Source organism: Chionomys nivalis, chromosome 16, assembly GCF_950005125.1.
Source record: "Chionomys nivalis chromosome 16, mChiNiv1.1, whole genome shotgun sequence".
NCBI classification, from domain to species: domain Eukaryota; kingdom Metazoa; phylum Chordata; class Mammalia; order Rodentia; family Cricetidae; genus Chionomys; species Chionomys nivalis.
The window spans coordinates 28,849,975-28,868,802 of NC_080101.1; the positions used below are offsets into that span (position 1 = coordinate 28,849,975).

The 18,828-nt window shown below is 42.2% G+C and overlaps 1 protein-coding gene across 1 annotated transcript; it reads left to right on the forward strand.

Annotated features, from left to right (window-relative positions):
* The first annotated feature begins 2,324 nt into the window (after positions 1-2,324).
* On the forward strand, positions 2,325-17,695 carry Smu1 (SMU1 DNA replication regulator and spliceosomal factor). Its single transcript, XM_057790278.1, has 12 exons — positions 2,325-2,448; positions 4,377-4,587; positions 4,922-5,074; positions 6,157-6,267; positions 7,688-7,816; positions 9,967-10,086; positions 11,248-11,364; positions 12,260-12,387; positions 12,834-12,960; positions 15,136-15,303; positions 16,471-16,623; positions 17,364-17,695. Exons 1-12 carry the CDS (start codon positions 2,423-2,425, stop codon positions 17,460-17,462), a joined length of 1,542 nt encoding a protein of 513 aa, XP_057646261.1. The 5' UTR covers positions 2,325-2,422; the 3' UTR covers positions 17,463-17,695.
* The last annotated feature ends 1,133 nt before the right edge of the window (positions 17,696-18,828 follow it).

The window sequence follows — 18,828 nt, forward strand, 5'->3', positions numbered from 1 at the left end:
TTCTCAAACTGCAGCAAGTTGTTGTCAGTCAGGAACCCTGGTTCAGGAACCCCTTTCATCGGCCTGCAGCATGGTGGTATGAGGAAGTCAGGATCATGGGTTCAGGAACGTCTTTCCACTGTTCCTATGGTGTCATCAGAGGCTGCGATGTCATCAGGGCGGGTACTGCGATGTCATCAGGGCGGGTACTGCGATGTCATCAGGGCGGGTACTCTTCTACTGTATACAGTCATCTCATCCTGTGCGAAAACAGCACAAACATATTCTTGATCCCAAATTAATACAGGTCAGGTCTTTTCCATAGTCCAGCACAAGGGCTTTTTCACCTTGCCTTAGCAACGGTCGCCTTGGTGCTATCATGCCAAAATCTGTCCAAAGTAGATTGCTCATGGGCATCTATAAAACGTGCATTATGTGGTGATTCTTAATTCTCCTGTTTTTATTCTTTTACGTTTTTTCAAGGAGCCATGGGCATGCTCCATAATTACTTTCCTCCATTGACAATAATATGCGCAGCTCTTTCATTGGAAGAACCATCTGTAATATTTAGCATAACATCCTTTTTTATTGATATTTATTGAGCCCTACATTTTTTCTCTGCTCCCCTCAATGCCTCTTCCCTCCCCTCTTCAATCCTCCCCCAAGGTCCCCATGCTCCCAATTTACTCAAGAGATCTTGTCTTTTTCTACTTTCTACTTCCCGTGTAGACTAGCTCTATGTAAATGTCTCTTAGTGTCCTCATTGTTGTCTAAGTTCTCTGGGATTGTGATTTGTAGGCTGGCTTTCTTTGCTTTAAGTCTAAAAACCACTTATGAGTGAGTACATGTGATAATTGTCACTGTCTTTCTCTCTCTCTCTCTCTCTCTTTCTCCCTTCTCATTTCTCCCTTCCCAATAAACTTCCTTCTTATGTTAGTTCTGCCTGATGGCGTCTTGTCCCCCGCCATGGAATCCGCGGCCCCACATAATGAACTTGACTGGCTTATATCTATATAAATAATAAAAAGCCTGAACTTATAAGAATTATAAAAAGCAATTTTATTAAAAATGAAATATAAATTATGAAAGATACTAAGTAAAGCCTTGTGTTAAGGAATTAAAAAGACTTATTTTTATAGGCAAAATAAAGAAGTGAGTCTAACTGAAGTAAAATGATAGGACAGTGGTGTGGGAGGGCCTTCTGTGTTGCTTTCAGTGGTTAATGAATAAAGAAACTGCCTTGGCTTGTTGATAGGGCAGAATTTAGGTATATGTGTGTTGGGGGGGACGGATAAAATGGCATGCTGGGAGAAAGGAGGCAGAGTCAGGGGACGCCATGGATCCATCGCCAGAGTTAGACGTGCTGAAGCTTTGCTGGTAGGCCACGACCTCGTGGTGATATACAGATTAATAGAAATGGGTTAAATTAATATGTAAGAGTTAGCCAATAAGAAGCTAGAGCTAATGGGCCAAGCAGTGGTTTAATTAATATAGTTTCTATGGGATTATTTTGGTTCTGGGCAGCTGGGATGAACAAGCGGGCCCTCCTCCTACAGGACAGGTCCAGTGAGATGGCTCAGCAGGTAAAGGCGGTTGCCACAGTCTAACCAAGTTTAACACTTAGACCCACATAGGCAAGGAGAGAATTAGCTCCTCTAAAGTTATCCTCTATGCTTCACATGTATACACACGCACAGTGCACGTACTCACACAATAAATAAAATGTAAAGAAAATACTTTAAATACTTTTGTTTGAGGCAGGGTCTCTCTATGTAGTCTTGACTGTTCTGTAAACCACCTAATTAATGGCTTGGTGATGGCACGTGCCCTTAATTCCAGGATTAGGGAGGCAGAGGCAGGAGGGTCTCTGTGAGGGCACACTAATCCTGAGCAGTGATAGGCTGGGACAGGAAGGCGTGGTTCTGAGTATCGGAACAGCTAAGCTATCTAAAGAGACTTTGTTTTTGTTTTCTTCGAGACAGGGTTTCTCTGTAGTTTTGGAGCCTGTCCTGGTACTTGCTCTTGTAGACCAGGCTGGTCTCGAACTCATAGAGATCCGCCTGCCTCTGCCTCCCGAGTGCTGGAATTAAAGGCATGCGCCACCATCGCCCGGCTACTCCGCATTTATGTTAACGTGCAGTCGCCACTGAGCCAGAAGAGGACGGAGCAGTGCGAGTTTGTGCCTCCCCGGGATCGAAGTCAGGAGGTCAGGATCGGCTGCAGTCGCCTTCTTTTCTGAGCCGTCTCCCCAGCTCCAGAGAGACTTTGGTTCGGACAAGCACGCTAGGCTCCGCCCCTCACGCACTGCGCCACCCCTGCATTTTCCCGTCACTCTGAGCCCGTAGCCGGGCGGAAATGACGCTAGGCGGCCGCCGGAAGTGTCACGAAGTGTTGTGCGACCGAGTCTGTACCGAGACGGGCCTGAACCCGGAGCGATACCGCTATGTCTATCGAAATCGAGTCTTCCGAGTGAGTACGGCTGTGGCTCGTCCCGGCGTTGAGGGCGTGGGGTGGAGGGGCTCGAGAGGACGTCCGAGGGGGCTGCGCGCCGGGGGCTTGCGGCCTCGGTGTGCCCGCGGGGAGAGCAGCTCTGTGGCGGGCAGCCCGGAGCCCGGCGGCCCGCTGTGGGGCTGGAGAGGCTCGCCGAGCAGACGTGATGAGCTTGCTCTGCTCGCCCAGCCCTCACTCAGTGCTGTCCCTGTGCCACCGGTCCCCTAGGCTGCCCGCGAGGCAGCTTTTCCTCCTAGTCCCAGCGCTAGTTACTAGAAAGGCTCGGTTGCTTCTGTTTGCTCAAACCCCAGGTGGCGCCGAGTTTTGATTTGCAGCTTGCAGAGTGAGAGCCGCTGTGTGGACCGAGAGACAGAATTTGGGTCAGAAGGATGATGCTTAGCGAAGCCGGGGGGCGGAGAGGGGCCAGGCAGGCATGGAGTTAGTGATGGAAGAGTCTTTGGTGGACTTCTCCAGGACTCCTCCCTCTGCCTTTGCTGGCTAACAGGTAAAATGTAAATTAGCAGACGTTTGTGTTCGGAGGGTAAGGGAGGTAGATGTGTCCTGAAGGTCTGCAGAAGGGGGAGGCTTATTAAATCGACTGAGGTGGAGACCTGCTGTGTATTTTTTAAAACTGGAAACCGGGCGTAGAGTGCGCACATCTGTAATCTTAACACTGAAGAGGAGGGTAGGGAAGGCCTTGTCATTTTTTTTAAACGAACCAGCCAATATTTCCTACAGTAATTTAGATGACTATCTACCTACCTACCTACCTACCTACCTATCTATTCATTTATTTATTCATTTGCTTATTTATTTGGCTTGTCATTTTTTAAATGGACCGAGATTTCCTACAGCAGTATATTAATAATGGCGCCTCATTTTTAAAAAATGGACCAGATTTCCTAAAGCAATATAGATGATTCTATCTATCTATCTATCTATCTATCTATCTATCGCTGTTTGTCTAATGATTTATTCTATTTATTTATCTTATCTATCCATTTATTTGGCTTATCATATTTTAAATCGACCAAGATTTCTTACATCAGTGTAGATGATTTAATCCACTTATTTATTCAATAATTTAATCTATTTACTTATTTATTTGGTGCCTCATTTTTTTAAAAATGTACCAAGATTTCCTACAGCAATATAGATTCAGTCTATTCACCCATCTATGTCTATCTAATGATTGAATCTAAATTCATTTATTTATTTGGCTTATAATTTTTAAAATGAACCAAGATTTTCTACAACGATGTAGATGATCTTATTTATTTATTTAATAATTCAATTTATTTATTTACTTGGCTTGTCATTTTTTAAAAAATGGACCAAGATTTTCTGTAGCAATGTAGATGACTATCATATCTACTTGTCTTTTTTAAAAAAAATAGACTAAGATTTCCTACAGCAATGTAGATGATTTAATCCATTCAATTAATTAATTTGTTTGGCTTGCCATTTTTTTAATGACCAAGATTTTTAATAGCAATGTAGATGGTTCAATCGATTGATTGATTCACCAATCTGTTTATTTATTTATTTAATTTATCTGGCTTTAAATTTTTTAATTTGGGTCAAAGATGTGCGCCCCCACTGCTCCAGATGTTTTTAAAAAGACATCATTGACTGTTGTAGGTGTAAAGTGTCTCAACAGGTGTCCAGTAAATCCAGTGATCAAAATAAGAAAGGCAACTAGCTTTCTTTCTGAGTGGGAAACATTGGGCAGACAGTTTCCCCTTTCTGAACCCCAGTTCTCCTATCTTTAGCTGGAAGTTGGGAACCTTGATTCTGTGACTGTTTGCAGAGTTTTACTCTGAATAACTAAATGGAAAGTGGGTAGTAAAAGGACTAATCGGTGGCTGGAGCTCTCTGAGCTGATGGCTGTCTTTGTTTTCTCTCAGTGTGATTCGTCTCATCATGCAGTACTTGAAGGAGAACAGTTTGTACCGGGCATTGGCCACCTTACAGGAGGAGACCACTGTCTCTCTCAATACTGTGGACAGCATTGAAAGTTTCGTGGCTGACATTAACAGTGGCCATTGGGATACTGTTTTACAGGCTATACAGTCTCTGAAATTGCCAGACAAAACCCTTATTGATCTCTATGAACAGGTAAGAGTGAAGTGATGTTCCTGAGCTTTGTGGGTTGATTTTTAATGAGTATCAGTGAGCCTTCCTTCCAGAGCCCAAGGGATATAACTGGCTGTAAAGACTCAGCAGTGTATTTTTTTTCTTTCTTGGGAAGATTCAACATTTAGACCCAGTACTTAGGAGGCAGAGGCACATGGGTGTCTGTGAGTTTTAGACCAGCCTGGTCTACAGAGTGAGTTCCAGGACAGTCAGGGCTACACAGAGAAACCCTGTCTTGAGGAGAGGGTTGGGAGGAAGAAGAAAAAGACTGATGAAGAGGAAGTTCTGAAAAATAAATTTTCTTTCCATTGTCCAGGTTGTTCTGGAACTGATAGAACTTCGTGAGTTGGGTGCTGCCAGGTCCCTTCTGAGACAGACAGACCCCATGATTATGCTGAAGCAAACACAGCCAGAGCGCTATATTCATCTGGAAAACCTCTTAGCCAGGTCTTACTTTGATCCTCGTGAGGTAAGGACACGGTAGTGAAAAGACTTCCTTGTTAACTGTGAAAATTAAATAATTTGGCCTTGCAAAATTACTTTTTAATTTTTGTTTGTGTATATGTTTGGGCAGATAGTTATTTGTAGAGGTCAGAGGACCGCTTACAGGAGTAGGTTCTTTTCTTCTACCATGGGATCCAAACTCATTTCATCATGGTTGGTGGCAAACATCTTTTCCCACAGTGCGCTCTCATTCACCAATGAGATGTATAAATGCATCATTTTATACACATATATACACACAAATGCAGTTTCTTTCCCACATGGATTTTCACTAGAGGGCTTCCAAAATGAAGAAGAATGCAGTAGGAACTAGGTAATAAAAAGTTAGATTTCTGAAGAATATGAGTCTTCGACCCTGCAAATATTTCAGAAACTAGAATCCTACCTCTATTATGACTTACATGGCCTCTTCAGGAATAACAGTATGGACTGACTGGTTCCAGCTCTCTTCCATACTTCAGAAATGCAAGAGTGCAGAATTGCGAAGTTACTTTAAAACACAATCTATTTAGTTCAGCACCTGTTTAACTGGGTATTTTATTGTTTTACTCTGAGCATGTCTTATTTCCTTTGCTTTTGAAAAAAATTGAATTTTTTTTTTAATATTTATTTATTTATTTATTTATTATGTATACAATATTCTGTCTGTGTGTATGGGCACCAGACCTCATTACAGATGGTTGTGAGCCACCATGTGGTTGCTGGGAATTGAACTCAGGACCTTTGGAAGAGCAGGCAATGCTCTTAACTGCTGAGCCATCTCTCCAGCCCTTGAATTTTTATTATATTTAAAATGTGTGTTTGTGTACGTATGTGTGTACATAGGTGTACGTGTATGCTTGTGTGCACAATCCTCAGGAGGCCAGATGCATTGAATTCCCCCCTGAAACTGGAGTTATAGGGAGTAGTGAGCTACCCAATGTGGGTACTGGGAATTGTTTTTTTTTGCAAGAGTAGTACATGCTCTTAACTGCTAAGCTTTAATTATATACATTCTTGCCTTTCTTCTCCTTGGAAATGATACCAACTCTTTTTTTTTTCTTTTAGGCCTATCCAGATGGAAGCAGCAAAGAGAAAAGGAGAGCAGCGATTGCCCAGGCATTAGCTGGAGAAGTCAGTGTGGTGCCTCCATCTCGTCTCATGGCATTGCTGGGACAGGTAAGTGAATACCTGTAGAACTGAAATTACCCTGAACTACTGGTACTGTTTTCTGTGTATAAGGCATATTTCTGAACTAAGGAAATTATACACCCAGGGAGTAGAGCCTACCTACAAGTTGGGCTGATTGCTCAGAAGCTGTACCAAGCCACCTTTCCTCTTTTCCTGGATCAGCAATGTAGACAAATCATTCAGAACGTAATCTCTACATCATTTAGAATTATGTTGGGATGTGCTAGGGAACTTGGAATAATGTTAATGCTCCGTAGAATCCATACTCTTTGAGCTCCGTGGTCTTGTCAAGCTGGGGCTGTAGCTCGGTTGGTAGGACAGACTGTTTGCTTCTGTGCTTGAGATTTTAGATTTGCTCCCAACCAAAACCAACAGTGAGACTTTATTTTCTGACACATAAAAATACATATGTATTTATGATATTACTGTGAGGATTTGTGTGTGTGCACGTGTGCGTTTGTGTGTGTGTGTGCACAAATCCCAGCACCTGGGCGATGCAGGCAACTTAGGGAGGAAAGGATTTATTTCATTATACACTCCACCAGCATCTGGGGAAGCCAGGATAAGCTCAAAGCAGAGACCTAGAGGTTCGGACTGAAGCAGAAATCAGTTAATTATGCTGCTTACTGTCTTGCTCGTCTTACTTATACAACCAAGGGTGCTCCTGCACAGTGGACTGGGCTTTTACATCATTAACCAAGAAAATGCCCTGATAGGTCTTCCCACAGGCCAATCTGATGGAGGCAATTTCTAACTTGAAGTTCTGTCTTCCCAGATTGGTTTGTGTGTCAATTTGGCAAAAACTCCATCCGGAGTGCAGAGTATCCCTGTTTAGAGATGTTCAGGTAGCATTCATTAGATAAGGTGTTGAAAGCAGTGCAAACGTTCACTAATATATTGAATAGGTAAACTGAAACACCCAATAGATAGTGTATTGACAACCATTAAACCTGATAGCTTTGCGATCCTAATACATATGAGCATGCATAGGTATGGCATGTAATAAATAGTATGATGTGATACTAGATGAAACAGAATATAAACTTAGTATATAGTATAATTACTAATACAGTAATTAAACACCTTGTGAGAGAAAATGACAGAAGGAATTATTGTGCAGTGTCATTAGTGGCTGGTTTTGAGTCTGGAACTCTGGGAAATTTCTGCTTTACAATTTTTGTTTATAATAAAGGAAAATAGGTGTGAGATACAGTTTTTGCCTGTCAGAGTCTTTCATGAAAAGTCCATGTTCTGTGACACACTGAACGGGAGATTGTGTTTGGATAGTAGGAAATTGGAGACTGGAGAGTGTTTTCTGGACCTCGTTCTTTCAGGCACAGTTTGCCTGAGCAGCAGTGATGGCTCTTCAGTGCCACTCAGCAGATCGCTGTGCTTTCTGTTTCCACAGGCGTTGAAGTGGCAGCAGCACCAGGGCTTGCTTCCTCCTGGTATGACCATAGATTTGTTTCGAGGCAAAGCAGCTGTCAAAGACGTGGAAGAAGAAAAGTTTCCCACACAGCTGAGCAGGCACATTAAGGTAGGCTCTGATAAACACAGTTGGTAATTAGTTAAGTACTCATCATGTGCAGAGCCAGGCCTGTTGGCAGGAGCTGGGATACCAGGGAGAAGGGCTTGACAGTAATCAGGGTTCCCTCGGTGTCCTTTGGGGCACTGCTGGAACCTGGCAGTGGCACATATCAGTTGTAGATACACTTTTGACATTCAGCCCATAATCCTATATTTGGGAAAATGATTTAATTGGGACTATAGAATTTTCCATATTTATGTCCTATTAAATATTTGTGCTTAGTCTGCGCATGTCAGGCTAAGTGTTAGCCATGGATCTTTAAGCTGACTTGTGATGTTAAGGAGAATAATTTTGTCTTACGACTTAGATACTGTGCGAGTGCATGCCAAGGATTAGATCTAGAACCTTAACATACCTCTGAGCTAAGCCTCGAGACCTTGATTGTATTGGGAAACTGTTTTAGGAAAAGGAGATCAAATAGTTCGGCTCCCAGAACTAAAGGTGTGTGCTTAGTGCCTTAGCTTCTCTGTAGTTTTGTGCTCTGATTGCATTAATGAATTTTAAAATGCTGCATGTTCATGGTGTTAAGGAAATGGCTCAGTGGATAAAATGCTTGCTGTGCAAAAATTCCCAGTGCCCACATAAAATTGAGCATGTTAGCATGCATATGTAAGCCTAGTGCTGGGCAGAGGGAGGCAGGTATTCTAGCAGAATATGGGGGTGCTTCAGGTCTAGTGAAAGATTCTGTCCTGAAAAATCATTCTGTTGGTTGAAAGATCATTCTGTTGGTGCCACTGAGCTAGAAGTTTTCTGGAATGAATATTTTGCATTAGAGCTAGACAGTGGGGTGGTTGTGGCACAGGCTTTTAATCCTAACACTCAGGATACGGAGGCAGGTTCTCAGAGTTCCAGGCCAGCTTGATCTATAGAGGGAGTTCCAGGACAGCCAGGGCTACACAGAGAAACCCTGTCATGAAAAATACGTAAGTAAATAAAATGGTGATGTGCCCCAGTAATGCCTGCAGGCCAAAGCAGGAAGACTCAAGTGGAAAGCCTGTCTTATCCCTAGACACAGTGGCCTGGGGATAGTTTGGTAGAGCCTCGTATGTGTGGACCCTGGGTCTGTATCCCAGCACTAAAAAAGGAAAATCAGCGTTATTATCTGTGTGCTGTCCTGTGGTTTCCCTGACACTGGAGCATAGTCAGTGCAAACCCTAGAAAGGCACTTAGCAAGCAAATAACTCGTCCAATAATTAGTCCTAGTTTTTTTTCCTAAAGGTGGGTAGATAGATTAATTTATTTAATGTATGAGTGTTTTGTGTGCATGTCTGTGTCCTCCATATGTGCCTAGTGCCTGTAGAGGCTAGAAGGGGGCATCAGGTGCCTTAGAACTGTAGTTACAGATGGTTCTGAGGTGCTATGTGGGTTCTGGGAGTGGAATCCAGGTCCTAGGCAAGATCATCCAGTGCTCTTAACCGCTGAGCCATCTCTCCAGCCCTTAGTCCTAGTTTTGTGAGCCACATATTATCACAGATTCAATAAAGATTGTGAAATAATGATGAAAATTTTATTTACAACACTCTTATTTTGAAAATGAGTCCCCTCTTCCATCCAGATACACAACAGAAACATTAAACCATGTTAACTTGGAATGGAAAGGCCAGATTCTAATTGCTGATTCTGGCAGAAAGTTATGGCTTGTGCTAACTGAATTGTTTGTTTTATATCTCATGTTATAAAAAAATTTCCCCCATATACCACCACACACTGTGTGATGATGTATGCTTGTAATCCCAGTACTTAGGGGTTACTGCAGAAGGAAGATCTCATTAGAGGACAGGGTTCCAGCGGGCTTGTAATCCGAGTTCTTGGCTATCTTAGGCCACATAGTGAAATCATCTTTGAAAGGACAAAACCTTGTGTTTTTTTTTCATTTTTTTCCATTAACTAATTTTATTAAAACAGGAACAACATTTAGATATAAAACTGGTCAGAGAAAGCATCTACCAGGGTCCATGTGTAGAAATGCCTTCCAATACTCCACAATATGGGCCATCTGGGATTATATGTAAGGACTGGGTTTCTTAAAAGGCTAAAATGGAAATTGTTTAAAGGCCCTTAGATAACAATTTATGTGTTCTTTGTTTCACTTGAAACAGTTTGGTCAGAAATCGCACGTGGAGTGTGCTCGGTTCTCTCCAGATGGTCAGTATCTGGTCACTGGGTCTGTTGATGGATTTATTGAAGTGTGGAACTTCACTACAGGAAAGATCAGGAAGGTAAAGTATTAAAAAATGCATTAACTTTTAAAGGAAGAATTGCTAATTTTCAGTTAATTTTGTCTTATTTGTGAGTTATATGATTGAGGAAGGGTCTTTATGAAAGATGTATTTTTATAGTTTAAACTCATTTAAGCTCATTTCTATTAAATGGGAGAAACTTTTGTTATCTTTTCATGAGTTCTTATTGAAAACATTTTGTTTGGAGTGAGTTACATGTCTGTAATATTCAGAAAGGGTCATGAGATCTTCAAGGGAAGTGTGTAGCTCTTACTCTCATCCTTGAGCCCATCAGAGCTCCTCTTGGTCGATCCAGGGCTACCCATTCCTTAGCTTTAAAGGGATGTTCTGTGTGTGTGTTAGCAGTTACTTACGTGTCCTTTTAATAATGTTACAGAGATGGCAACATACATGCCACGTACTGTATTATGCCCTCGATTTCCTCTTTGTAGTGTTTGAAATAACTGCTGAGCTACATTGCAGTGCAAGCAATGAAGCATGATCTGTGTGTAGTCTCTTAGAGATTGTTGCCAGTTTCACCTGATTTTAGTACTAATTCTGTAATTCATATGAGTGAAGTTTATATGTAAATAGCCACCAAATTTTTCTGTTCTGTGAAGTCTATGACCACGTTCACCATGTGAGTGTGTACAGGTACAGATGGACATATGTTTGTGTTTGTGAGACTAGAGGAAACCTTGGGTGTTTAGTCAAGTGTTGTCCTCCTTGTTTTTGACATAGGATCTCTTAGTGGCGGGGAACTCCTCAAATAGGCTAGCTTGGATGCTCTGTGAGGTCCAGACTTAGCTCTGCTCTCCTAGCTCTGGGGTAACAAATGGATACCATGATTTTTTCCCCACATGTGTTCAGGAGTTTGAATTTAGGTCCTCATGCTCCTAAGACAGTAACTTCCCAGCCCCTTTGTCCATTTTCTTATTTATTTCTTTTTTGAAATGAGGACTTTCTATCTTAAGGAAATCAAAATATGCATTGCAAGTGCTGGGGCAATGGCTCAGTGGTGAAAGCACTTGCCGTGCAAATGAGAACAGAGTTCAGGGCCCCAGAACTCCTGCTTTCCGTGAATTTCTAGGATCTGGGTGGGGACACTGGGGCAGTGGTTTGATTTTGTGTTATTTTAATGACCTTTAATCATCACTTTAGGATCTTAAGTATCAGGCCCAGGATAACTTCATGATGATGGATGATGCTGTCCTCTGCATGTGTTTCAGCCGAGATACTGAAATGTTAGCAACTGGGGCCCAAGATGGAAAGATTAAGGTATGGAATGCTTAGATTTAGACATTTTAAAATTTTTTAATGGTGTAATACACATGACATTTACTACCAAAATAACTCCTATATATTAAGCATCCATTTGATGCTAATCCCTTTTTCGTTTTCAGTTTTACTGATAATCCTGTCTGGGATGGTCCATTAACATATTTGCAGTCACACAGCTGGTAAATTACAGATCTGGCACTTCAGTTCAAATATGTTCATGTCTGTCTTGGTTGTAATGTACTGCAGGTTAATATTTCCTTTCTTCCGTCTTTCTCTATCTCTATCTATCTATCTATCTATCTATCTATCTATCTATCTATCTATCTATCTATCTATCTATCTATCTGTCGGGGATAGTATTAGCTGTGGCTTGTTTTTAGTTGCTGATAATGCAACTGGGAGGTAAAATAAGGAAATAGTTCCTGCTTAATAGACTTGGCTACTATTTTTTTTTTGTCTTCTCTTCTTTTGTGGTGTTGAACTTGGGGTCTTGTGAATGTTAGACAAACACTCTTACCACTGGGTTGTGTTTTATTTTATATGTATGAGTGTTTTGTCTTCATGTGTATATGTGTGCACAACTTGTGTGCCTGGTACTTTAAGGTCAGAAGGCGGCATCAGATTCCCCTGGGACTGGACTTACAGGTAGTTCTGAGTCACCCTGTAGGTACTGGGAATTGAATCTGGGTCCTCTACAAAAGTAAAAAGTGCTCTTAACTGCTGAGCCGTCTCTGCAGTTCACCAGTGTGTCTTGAATCCATATTATTGCACTACTGCAGTAGATGTGCCAGACTGGACTGTAGGCAGCATCTTTGCTGCTGCCTTGGTGTGTTAGTGCTGCGCTGTCAGCTGTCCCTGCCAACACTTGATTCACATTTTTATCTTCTTAAAGGTGTGGAAGATTCAGAGTGGACAGTGTTTAAGGAGATTTGAGAGGGCGCACAGTAAAGGTGTCACCTGCCTAAGCTTTTCAAAGGATAGCAGTCAGATCCTCAGTGCGTCTTTTGACCAAACAATAAGGTAAGAGGAGTCCTGGAGCAGTCCTTATGACAGTTTGATAAAATAAGGCCCCAGAGGGAAGTTACTCATGAGTCTTCATGCATTTCCAGGATGGGGTGGTATGGAGAACAAGGCCCTGTGAGGCCTCATCTCCTCAGGTTCAGGTGGCACAGCCCTTTTGTATCCAGAACAGATTTGAGAGGGTGAAATAACAGTGTTTCATTTTCTCAGTCTGTGGAGGTGGAAGCTTGGACTCCCAACCCTTGGAAGGCAGAGACAGATGGACTGCGAATTCTAGGGCAGCTTGAACTCCCTAGTGAAGCACTTGTTTTAAAAAGCAAAAATGTGGTTTTTACTGTGTACATTTCATCATTTAATATTGTAATACTTTTGTAGTTCATCTAAAATGCATTCAATGATTTGTTTCCACATAACATAATGAATATTCTTTTAATTTTATTTGATAGAATTCATGGTTTAAAATCTGGAAAAACACTGAAGGAATTTCGAGGCCATTCCTCCTTTGTTAACGAGGCAACATTTACCCAGGATGGACATTACATTATCAGTGCATCTTCTGACGGCACTGTGAAGGTAGAGCATCATCACTGATTCCTGGGATGTCCTCCTCACTGTTGCTCTGTAAGACGGTACCATTGGTCAGGATGGTGATGATACAGCTGTGAGTCGGAGGCAGGCATGCTGTGGGTGTTCCCTGTTTGTTGGTCTATATCATACACACTCATAACCTCACACTCAGACAACCCAAGCTTTATCGTGTGTAGAAACAGAAGTGATCCTTCATCCATAGGTACACACAGTAGTTCAGCCTGCCTTCCTATGAATATTAGCCACTACTTGTAATCAGATTCAGAAATGTTTCAATAACCAAATGCCCTTTTTGTGTTTCTTCCCAAATTAAGTCTTCCCTTATATCTGAAGGGGAGTGAGGGAGAGAAGGCATAGAAATACAAGCCTCCCAGCAGTTGAGAGACAAAGGCAGGAAGACTTCTGCAAGTTCAGTCCAGCCTAGACCTTGTCCTAAAAGCAGAGGGGCTGGAGAGGCAGCACAGTAGGTAGAAGTGCTTGCTGCTCCTGCAGAGAACTCCATTCAGTTCCCAGCACTGACATGGTAGCTCACAGCCATCCGTAACTCCACTGTCAGTCTCTGTGTGCACTGTATGCTTATGGTGCACATCTGTCCATGCAGGCAGACATTCGTATCCATAATTAAAAGAAAATAGACTCAACTTTCAAATAATCCTTTCCCAACATATCTCAACTGAAAGTAATGAGTCTTTATTCAGTACCTTTAAAGATTTAGTTATTTCAGGAGCTAGGGAAATGGCTCAGTAGTTAGTAGTTGCTCTTCCAGAAAACCAAGTTTGATTCTTTGTGTTAGACAGCATACAGTTGCCTGTATCTCCAGTTCCAGGGGCATTATTGATTGATTGATTTATTGATTTTTGAGACAGGGTTTTTCTGTGTAGCCTTGGCTGTTCTGGAACTCGCACTGTAAACCAGGCTGGCCTCAAACTCACAGAGATCCACTTGGCCCTGCCTCCCAAGTGCTGGGATTAGAGGTGTGAACCACCACACCCATCCTAAATAAAAAATTTAAAGGACCTTATTTCTTGAAAAAGTTGAGAAACTCCAGTAGAAAATTGATTGCTGAAATGTTTTTCTTAGGCAGCTGAACTCCAGAAGATTGTGGCAGGTAACCATATTTACCTTGAACATCTAGTGGGGCAACTATTTCTCTCTACAGATGTTTAGGAGACATTTATGCTGTACAGAGCTGTTGGTCACAGAGCAAAAGCATTGGGAGCGTGCTGTAGAGGCTCTTCGCCCCCTAGTGAGGGGTATCTGAACAGTGCCATGCAGCCCTTTTTTGTCTCTTCTCTAAGCTCACTGACTAAACTCTTTGAGTCCATAAGCCTAGAAGGACAAGGTAAGAACTGAGTAGTCCAGGTGGCTGAGTGGCTTCTGCCTTTTAGGTTCTCATGTATGTGCCAATGCTGTGATCTTTTTGACCATATTCACCTCAGCCTCACCAAATCAGAGTTTTCAAAACAGGGCGCTAAGCTGACGTCTCTTTTGGTGTTAATGCCTTTTGAGCATTTTTGTTTGTGTTTGTACATGTAGATATGTACATGTTTCCTTGTATACCTTGAGGCCAGAGCAGGTCAGCACTGGGTGGTGTTCCTCAGTTGCTTCTCCGTGTTATGCGTTTTTCTTCCTTTTTTCTCTTTTTTAATGATTTATTTACATATTTTTGTATTTATATGTACAGAAGTGCTCTATCTGCATTTATGCTTGCACACCAGAAGAGGGCATCGGATCCTCAGTCCCTGGGTTATTCTCCCTTTTTCCCAGGCTATCCTAGAATATTATACTCTTTCTCATCTTTCTCAAACTAGGGATCCTTTTGCCTCATCCTCCTGATTCTTGAAATTACAGGTCTCTTGCCTGATATTTTGTTTAGTTTGAGACAGGCTCTTGCTATACAGTAGCCCAGGCTGACCTTGAACCCTCCCCTTAATGAGTGCTGGGATTAAAGGTATATGCCAGTGTGCTAGCCTCTAGCTGTTTATGAAGATAGCATGATCCTGAAAAATAAATGATTTTTATTATTTAGCTTGTGGTTTTCATTTTATTATGCCAGTTAAATGCTGAGGAATGCTTACTATACATGTGGCAGTATTGGTTATTTGATTTTCTTAAACCTAATTGTTAATCTAAGTGTTACGTTTTATATTTTTGTGGTAGATCTGGAACATGAAGACCACGGAATGTTCAAATACCTTTAAATCATTGGGCAGTACTGCAGGGACAGATATTACCGTCAATAGCGTCATTCTGCTTCCTAAAAACCCAGAGCACTTTGTTGTGTGCAACCGGTCGAACACAGTGGTCATCATGAACATGCAGGGGCAGGTGAGTACTCAACCGATCAAACACAGTGGTCATCATGAACATGCAGGGGCAGGTGAGTACTCAGAAGGTGCTTCTGCACTGGGCTTGGTGCTGTGGTCAAACAAGGGTCACTGTTTCTAAGCTATATAAGCGTATTTATTTATAGATACACATGCAGAAGCACATCCTTTCTGCAATGTGTGTATGATGCTTTTTCATCCTTCATCTAATCTGTCTTTCGATTTCTGAGACAGTATCCTGCTGTGTAGCCTGGGCTACACTCAAACTCAATGATCCTCCTGTCTCAGACTTCTGAGTGTTGGGATTATAATACACCACCATGCTCAGCCAGCTCTGGTCTGTCCTTTAGCTTTTAGGACTGACCTGAAGATTATCCCTTTTAGGGAGACCCAGTGTGGTGTGGGTCGCTTTTTTTGGATATCTAACTACCACAGGTGAACATGGGATACTAATAGAAAGAAAACAGCAGTGTCTCACTGTGGCTGGCCTTGAATTCTGAATCCTTCTTCCTCAGTCTCCCAATTGCTGGAACTACAGGTGATCACTCAGGGTGAATTTAAAGTTGTATATCATAAAGGATAATCGTAGTGTTCCTTCCTGGGTGGAGGATGGGTGTTGTGTCTGGTAAGAGTGGACTGGTGAATGCTAAGTCCAGGTAGCCTTGAAAACTGAGGTGTATTGATTTAGAAGATGGTTGTTTGTGAGATGAATTTGCCTCATGAGAACATGGGCAATAAAGTAACTGAAAGACAGGGCTGGTGACTTGGGTGCAAAATTCAAAATTTCTGACTGCTACTTAACTAAGTTAAGTTTACCTTTTGAATATTTTCAGGCAGGAAGATGTAACTTACGATGAATGAAACTGGCAATAGTAACCAAAGTGCAAAATAACAGTGTAAAAAAATGTCAGTTTTTAAAATTTTGTTTTCTGGGTGTGTGACACATGCCTTTAATCCCAGCATTTGGGAAGTTGGAGGCAGAAGGATCAGGAATTCAGTCAACCTTGGCTGCAGAGCAAGCTTGAGACCAGCCTGGCTACATGACCCTATCTGCAGACATAAAGTTCTCATTAGACGTTAGGTCGGTGGTAGTTTATACTGCTGCCCCTACCCGCAGTTGCCCTGCTACAAGTCTGGTGTTTGCTTTTGTTTTGGGTGCGGTGTCTAGATTGTCAGAAGCTTCAGTTCTGGTAAGAGAGAAGGTGGTGACTTCGTTTGCTGTGCCCTCTCTCCCCGCGGTGAGTGGATCTACTGTGTTGGGGAGGACTTCGTGCTCTACTGCTTCAGCACAGTCACCGGCAAGCTGGAGAGAACTCTGACGGTGAGTTAAAGACCACATAGGGGATATCCATGGGCGTCCGTGTCCTCTGACTCTCCAGGCAGGCTGCCATCAGTGTGAACCTCCTTAGAAAACACGCAGTCGGGGAGTTTACCAATAAATGTGATTGTATCATATATTAGAAATCAGGTGTATTGTAGCACAGTTTGGCTTCAGAGAAAGGGTAAACAGTACAGAAAGCAGAGAAGGAACAGCTTGCTAGCTAGGCCTGACTTTCCGGGGCCGAGGGATTGGAGAGACAAACTTTCTTCATTCCTTTTGGAGGTAACTACTTGGATATGACACTTTCAGCTACTAAATTTCAGCTAAATTGAAGATATTATGAGGAGTAATTTTTTCCCCTTTATCTTTCCAAGACAGTTTTTTTGTGTAGTCCTGGCTGTCCTAAACTCACAGAGATCCTCCTGCGTCTGCCTTCCGAGTGTATAGGGAGGGATTAAAGGCATGTGCCACAGCTCAGTTTATGGGGAACAGTTAATACCAGTTGCTATAATACATGGTCCCCAAATTTTAGTGATTTAACAAAATAAAAGCTTTATTTCTGATTATGTCACAGAGATTACATCACAATGTGGTGTGGATTGGAGAGCCCTCTTTAAATTAAGCAGTGCTGTTTAGAATATATGACCTCTCAGGGTCTCTTTCTCCCCAGCCATCTCTAAAGGCCTCTTGAGAGTGCTTTAAGTAAGACCTCTGTACCCTGACTGCTTTCCATGTTCTAGGTTCATGAGAAGGATGTGATTGGGATTGCACACCACCCGCATCAGAACCTGATTGCTACCTACAGTGAGGATGGACTCCTGAAGCTCTGGAAACCCTAAGTCTCTTTTAGAGTGCAGGAGACGTGTTCATGTGTTACTTTTACTTCTCATATCTGCCTTTGTAAATCAGAAGTAAATCATTTGATGTTTTCATTAATCTCTACCAAAAGACTTTAAATACTGTTAATTAAAACGTGTCCTAGCATAAAATGTGTAAGTAAGTCACTGTGCCATATTCAGCAGTTGTGGGTTTTTTAAAAAAGATTTTAATAAACTTAATACCTTTCTGAAGACTTTACCATAAGTGTTAATGGCGAGAAAGAGAATCATTCTTGAACCTTAGATCTGATATTCAGTTCCTGGGGTAGTTTAGGACTAACATGAAAAAGGCCTGGTGACACACAATCACATTCCGCTGTCAGCCGTCTTTCTGAGCTCTGCCCTTTATGTTCAGGCTTGCTTCAATGTAGCGCTCATGTTCGGGCTGGAACTAGTTACAGGGTGGTTTATGGGATTTTTGAAGTTTATGAAGTTTAGACACTGAAAATGTACTGTTGTGAAGAAAAAGTAGAAAAGGACTGGAGATTTAAGTCTCTTCAGTTAGCTGAAGAAAAACATTTCAACAAAACTCTTGAAAATGGGTTCCACATTAATGTCCTTCCGATTTCAACCAACAATGTAGAGAGCATTTGTAATGTATGCTAAGCTGTTCAAGAGAGTGAGGCCTTCTCCTAGGCTTTTATTGATAAAAGTCATTATCAAGTTTCTGCATTTTGGGCTCGGTTGGTAGAATGCTAGCCTAGCACGCATGTCTTGGTTTGATTTCCCAGTGCCACATAAACTTGCATGCCTGTATTCCAGCAGTTGGGAGGTAGAGGCAAGAGGACTAGAAATTCAAGTTAGCTCTACAGTATGTTCAAGGCTAGCCTGGTCTACAAATTGAGTTCCAGGAAAGTCAGGGCTTGTTTACACAAAGAAGCTCGTCTTGAACCCCTCGGACCCCCAAAGGCACAAGTTTAAGGTCAACATGGGAGGCTATAGGGGAACCATGTCTTTTTTCTTTATTTATTTTTGGTCTTTCAAGACAGGGTTTCTCTGTGTAAGTTCTAGCTGTCCTGGAACTAGCTCTTGTGGACCAGGCTGGCCTCAAACTCATGGAGATCTGCCTGCTTCTGCCTCTAGAGTGCTGAGATTAAAAGGTGTTCGCTGCTACAGGGACTATAGCATGGTATACCAGTAAGCTAAGGGATAAACTGGTAGTTTCTAGTTTCTGGGATTACACTTGGAAAATTTCTAGCAGACCACCTTTGTTCATCCTTCAAGTTTGGAAGGAACTTGCAAGACTGGCCTGCCTTAAGCCCTTCCTGGCCAGCTTTCTCTAGGGCTAGAGGTAGGAACCACCCTCCTGGCGCAGTCCTGTGCTAAG

Coding starts and splice junctions, on each gene's coding strand:
- Smu1 (XM_057790278.1), top strand. CDS start 2,423: ATGTCTATCGAAATCGAGTCTTCCGA. Junction 12,388..12,833: donor TCTTTTGACCAAACAATAAG/GTAAGAGGAGTC, acceptor TTTATTTGATAG/AATTCATGGTTTAAAATCTG. Junction 15,304..16,470: donor TCATGAACATGCAGGGGCAG/GTGAGTACTCAA, acceptor TGCGGTGTCTAG/ATTGTCAGAAGCTTCAGTTC.